The sequence below is a fragment of the Danio aesculapii genome, chromosome 7 (assembly GCF_903798145.1).
Source record: "Danio aesculapii chromosome 7, fDanAes4.1, whole genome shotgun sequence".
NCBI lineage: Eukaryota > Metazoa > Chordata > Actinopteri > Cypriniformes > Danionidae > Danio > Danio aesculapii.
The window spans coordinates 71379388-71384695 of NC_079441.1; the positions used below are offsets into that span (position 1 = coordinate 71379388).

At 35.8% G+C, this 5308-nt stretch overlaps 1 protein-coding gene across 3 annotated transcripts in view; it reads left to right on the plus strand.

Moving 5' to 3' along the window:
* Positions 1-5062, plus strand: part of lrp4 (low density lipoprotein receptor-related protein 4) — a 165469-nt gene extending 160407 nt beyond the window's left edge. For 2 of the 3 annotated variants that reach the window (XM_056462455.1, XM_056462456.1), the window contains exons 37-38: positions 127-268; positions 3967-5062. In XM_056462455.1, the coding sequence (XP_056318430.1) occupies positions 127-268; positions 3967-4296 (472 nt within the window). In that variant the 3' untranslated portion in view covers positions 4297-5062. Of the gene's footprint in view, positions 1-126; positions 269-852; positions 934-3966 lie in introns of all 3 variants that reach the window. The other variant, XM_056462457.1, reaches the window with a different exon arrangement.
* Positions 5063-5308: the final 246 nt, after the last annotated feature.

A 5308-nucleotide genomic window follows, 5' to 3' on the forward strand; every position in this document is an offset into this window, starting at 1 on the left:
TCACTTATTTTAATGCATCAAATTAAACAGAAATAAAATGAGAGCTGTTGCTTTGGCCACTGAGTGGAAAAAATAATGTTTAAACAGAAAAAACACATCAAACAGAGGTTATTTTTTACCTTGCAGACACAAAAAGTTCAAGTTTGCAGATCCCGGCGTGAGTAACCTGACCTACAGCAACCCGTCATACAGAACCTCCACACAGGAGGTGAAGATCGAAACTGCACAGAAGCCTGCGGTAAACAGCCAGCTGCGCTATAAGAAAGAGGTACGGTTTACCACACTTCAAGACTTCACACAAGAAGTTTCTAAACTCGAACAAAATGCTGGGTTATATATTGACCCAACACTGGGTCAAATATGAACAAACCCAAAATCTGGGTTGTAAATTCATTTTAAATTTAATGTAAAAAAAAAAATGAAAAAAAGTTTTGTTGACCCAGAGTTGGGTTAAAGGAATTGTTATCACAAAAATGAAAATGTACTCACTTGTTACTCTCCCTCAAGTGTTTCCAAACCTTTATGAGTTTCTTTTCTCCTACTATAGACAAAAGAAGATATTTTGAAGAATGCTGAAAACCTGTAACCAAACCAGGAACAGTAGGAAAAATAAAAACAATGGAAGTCTATGGTTACCGATTTCCAGCATTTTTCAAAATATCTTCTTTTGTGTTCAACTGGAGAAAGAAACTAGTAAACTAGTAAAGAATTAGTAGTAAACAATGACAGAATGTGCATTTTTAGATGAACCATCCCCTTAATTCAACCCAGCATTTTTTAAATCTTTTGGACTGTAATTATTCGGGTGATTTGTGATTGGCTCATCTGTTTATCTGATGTTCTCCACTGCAGCTCAGTCATCCGTACAACTCGCTTTCCCCTTTCATCTTTTGACTCCATCACGCTTTTATTTTCATCAGAACGGCAGACCAGGTAGTTCAAAAAGAGACAATCTCAAGTCAGCATTGTGGCTTATCGTGAAGTCCAGCATCTCAGTTTTTTCTTCATCCTGCATGCCGACAGTTTGAGCAATGCATGAGAGTGTGAGTGAGATGAGGATTGAAAAAAATAACATGGTAGAAGAGCATATCTTAGCATGGATTGTGAACAACGTCTTTGAAAATGCAGTGATTTGCCTTGAAAAGAATAACACATACCTCTGACATACAGTATATCAGCCAATATTCATTTAAAGGGGCAGTTCACACAATAATTTAAATTGTCATCATTTACACATCCTTTACTTGTTCTGAATTATTCATTCTTTTTCATTCGGCTTAGTCCCTCATTTGTCAGGGGTCACCACAGCGGAATGAACCGCCAGCTTATCCATCATGTTTTATGCTGCCGCATCCCATGACTGGGAAACACTCATTCACACACACACTCATACACTACAGCCAATTTAGTTCCTCCAATTCCCCTATAGCGCATGTGTTTGGACTGTGGGGAAACAGGAGCACTCAGAGGAAACCCACGCCAACACGGGGAGAACATGCAAACTCCTCACAGAAATGCCAACTGACCAAACCGAGGCTCGAACCAGCGACCTTCTTGCTGTGAGGCGACAGTGCTTACCACTGAGCCACCGTGCCGCATTGTTCCAAATTAGTTGGACACAAATTAAGATATTTTGAAGAATGTTGGAAATCTGTAACCATTTGGTTACATACTTGAAAAAACAAATACTATGAAAGTCAATGGTTACCGGTTTTCAACATTCTTCAGAATATCTTTTTTTGTTGTTGTTCTTCAGAAGAAAGAGAAACAAACTGGTTTGGAACAAGTATAGGATGTCAAATGACGAATATTAATCAACCCATGTCTGCTTTTGTGATTCAGGGTCACATTTGAGCTTTTAGTTAATGCACACTTTAAAAAGTATCTGTTAATGAACAGTTTCTATATTTTGTGATTGATTTCCTGTTTATTTGCGGTTGTGAATTGCATTATGGGATGCTGATCTCTGCTCTGTCCACGTTTGATGTTGAAAATTCAACTCTACAGTTTAACAAAGTGACTTTTATTGACATTTTAGTAAATAATATAATGTATAAGAAGTAATATCTAGAGAATTACGAAACCCACGCCAACACAGAGAGAATATGCAAACAAGCGACAGTGCTAACCGCTGAGCCACCGTGCCGCATTGTTTCGAATTAGTTGGACACAAATTAGGATATTTTGAAGAATGTTGGAAATCTGAAACCATTGACTTGGTTACATACTTGAAAAAACAAATACTATGAAAGTCAATGGTGACCGGTTTTAGCGACAGTGCTAACCACTGAGCCAGCTCTCCACCCCTTATCAGGAATAAAACTGCCTATTGTTTTACCCGTGCCAACTCTGTCAAGCTGTAGCTAAAAAGTTAGGTCTGCTGTTATTTTATGCTTGGTAGGCAGCTACTTTTGATCTAATTCAATAATTTTGCATAACATTTGTATATTAATCCATGATGACTTAAATGAGCAGGCTTTTAAGGGTAAAACTGGGGTGTAGTGGGGGTATTATATACTGAAGTAATATACGGTTGAAGCCACCCCCCCCCCCTTATATTTTTCCCCCAATTTCAGATTTTTTCAGCACATTTCTAATCATAATAGTTTTAATAACTCATCTCTAATAACTGATTTATTTTATCTTCGTCATGATGACAGTAAAGAATATTAGACTAGATATCCTTCAAGACACTTCTATACAGCTTAAAGTGACATTTAAAGGCTTAACTAGGATAATTAGGTTAACTAGGCAGGTTAGGGTAATTAGGCAAGTTATTGTATAACAGTGATTTGTTCTGTAGACTATGGGGAAAAATTAGCTTAAAGGGGCTAATAATATTGACCTTAAAATGTTTTTAAAAAAATAAAAACTGCTTTTATTCTAGCCAAAATAAAACAAATCCGACTTCCTCCAGAAGAAAAAATATTATCAGACATACTGTGAAAATTTCCTTGCTCTGTTAAACATCATTTGGGAAATATGATGATAATTATTTATATATATATATATATATATATATATATATATATATATATATATATATATATATATATATATATATATATATATATATATATATTTAAAAAATATATATATGATAATTCTGACTTCAACTGTATATATACATAAATTATACATATATTATAATATATATCCTTTTTTTTTACTATTTTACCAAGTGTAAATAATCTATAGGTTATTACTGTAAGAAAATATCAGTATTCGGTACACACTTTCAGTATTATCTTTGCTTAAAATGAGCCGATCTAATCCTGCTTATATGAAATAAGCTGCTGATCCGGAGCAGGTTTGAGCTACCAGAACTGTTGCTATGACAACAACTCTCGGATCAGTTTTGAAGAACGAAATGATCCTGGATCAGGTCAAATCACCAATAACCAAATCCAGCTAATTGAGTAATCCACGTAGAACGGACCCCAGGATACACATCCACAATGAGCCTTGTGTAAGATTTGATCAGCCAAACAATACACAAACAATATTGTGTCTAAAATGTCCTTCAGTATTGTTTGCTGAGCTGTATAAAATCAGAATCACATTTATGATCATGTGCTAATATTCTGGAAGATGCTACTAATGCTGTGACATTTCATGTATTCATATTCATAATTATAGTGTCGATTACAGCTTAAAGTGACGTTTAAAGGCTTAACTAGGTTAAAGTTAGGGTAATTAGGCAAGTCATTGTATAAGGATGGTTTGTTCTGTCCAAAACAAATATTGCTTAAGGGGGCTAATAATATTGAGCTAAAATGGTGTTAAAAAATTAAGAAATGCTTTTATTCTAGCTGAAATAAAACAAATAAGACTTTCTCCGGAAGATAAAATATTATAGGAATTACTGTGAAAATTTCCTTGCTCTGTTCAACATCATTTGGGAAATATTGGAAATATTCAAAGGAGGGCGAATGAATCTTCAACTGTGTGACTCTGCATGTGCAGGTTCAGGGTGTGGTGGACGGAGGCTACACTAAAGAGAAGATCCGCATCGTGGAGGGAGTGTGTCTGCTGTCGGGAGAGGATCTGTACTGGGAAGACCTGCGGCAGCTGAAGGCGTGCAGAGGGTCTGGTCTCCACAACTGCATGCGCACTGAAACCATGTCTCTGCAGGCCAGCTCAGCGTCTCTGAACGATGGAGAAACTGAGCAGCTCCTGCAGGAGGGAGATCATCAGTCTGAGTGCTCCAGCATCAGCACCACTGCACATCACAACACACATCCAGACACCGGCTGGAGACACCAGCGCAAAACCTCCACCGAGAGCCAGGTCTGAGGGACTCACACACACAGAGAAACTTGTTCCTATATCCCAGTGGGGACTAACATAATGATTTTTCTATTATACAACCCATATATTCTCTCTCCTAAAACCCCCAACCCTCAACAATCTGCGTTTTCATATTATATTTACATTAATACTACATTCTGTGTGATTTATACCAGTGTTTCCCAACCCTGTTCCTGAAGGCACACCAACAGTACAGATCTCCCTAATCAAACACACCTAAATTAACTCATCAGAACATTAGAAGAGACTTCAAATCCTGAAATGAATGGGTCAGATAAGGATGACATCCAAAATATGTACTGTTGGTGTGCCTCCATGAACATGGTTGGGAAACTCCGATTTAGTCGCATGTTTACCCATTGGGGATCTCAATTTTAGTCCCCACGGTGACACAAGTCCCCATGAGTCTGTGTGCATTCAGATTTAAGTCCTCACTGGGATATAAAAACAAGTACACACAGCAGCGGTCAAACCTTCGGGACCATGAGATGCTTTTAAAAAGAGAACAAGGAGACTTGCATAAAATACTGTAAAATTGTCTAATGTTATTAGTGTTTGAAGGAAATGCGTGCTTGGTGAATGTTGATTTAGTTGTAATTGATGTTTGCGATATGAGGATGAATTTATTCATGCACATCTTCTGGAGTCTTCAGTGTCAAGCGATTTTTCAGAAATCATTGCATGATATGATGATATGCAGCTCGAGAAACGATTATTGTTATTGTTACTATTATTAATATTAATGATAATGCTGATGAAAATAATCATGATGATAATCATAATAATAATAATAATAATAATTGTATTGTTGTGGTTGTTGTTAACAATAATAATAATAATGAAAATTATTATTATTATTATTATTTTATTTACATTTTATTTTTATTAGTGCTGTATTGCTATATATATTTATTATTAATAATAGTAATAATAATAATAATAATAACGATGATGATAAAGATGATGATAATCGTGATGATAATAATAATAATAATAA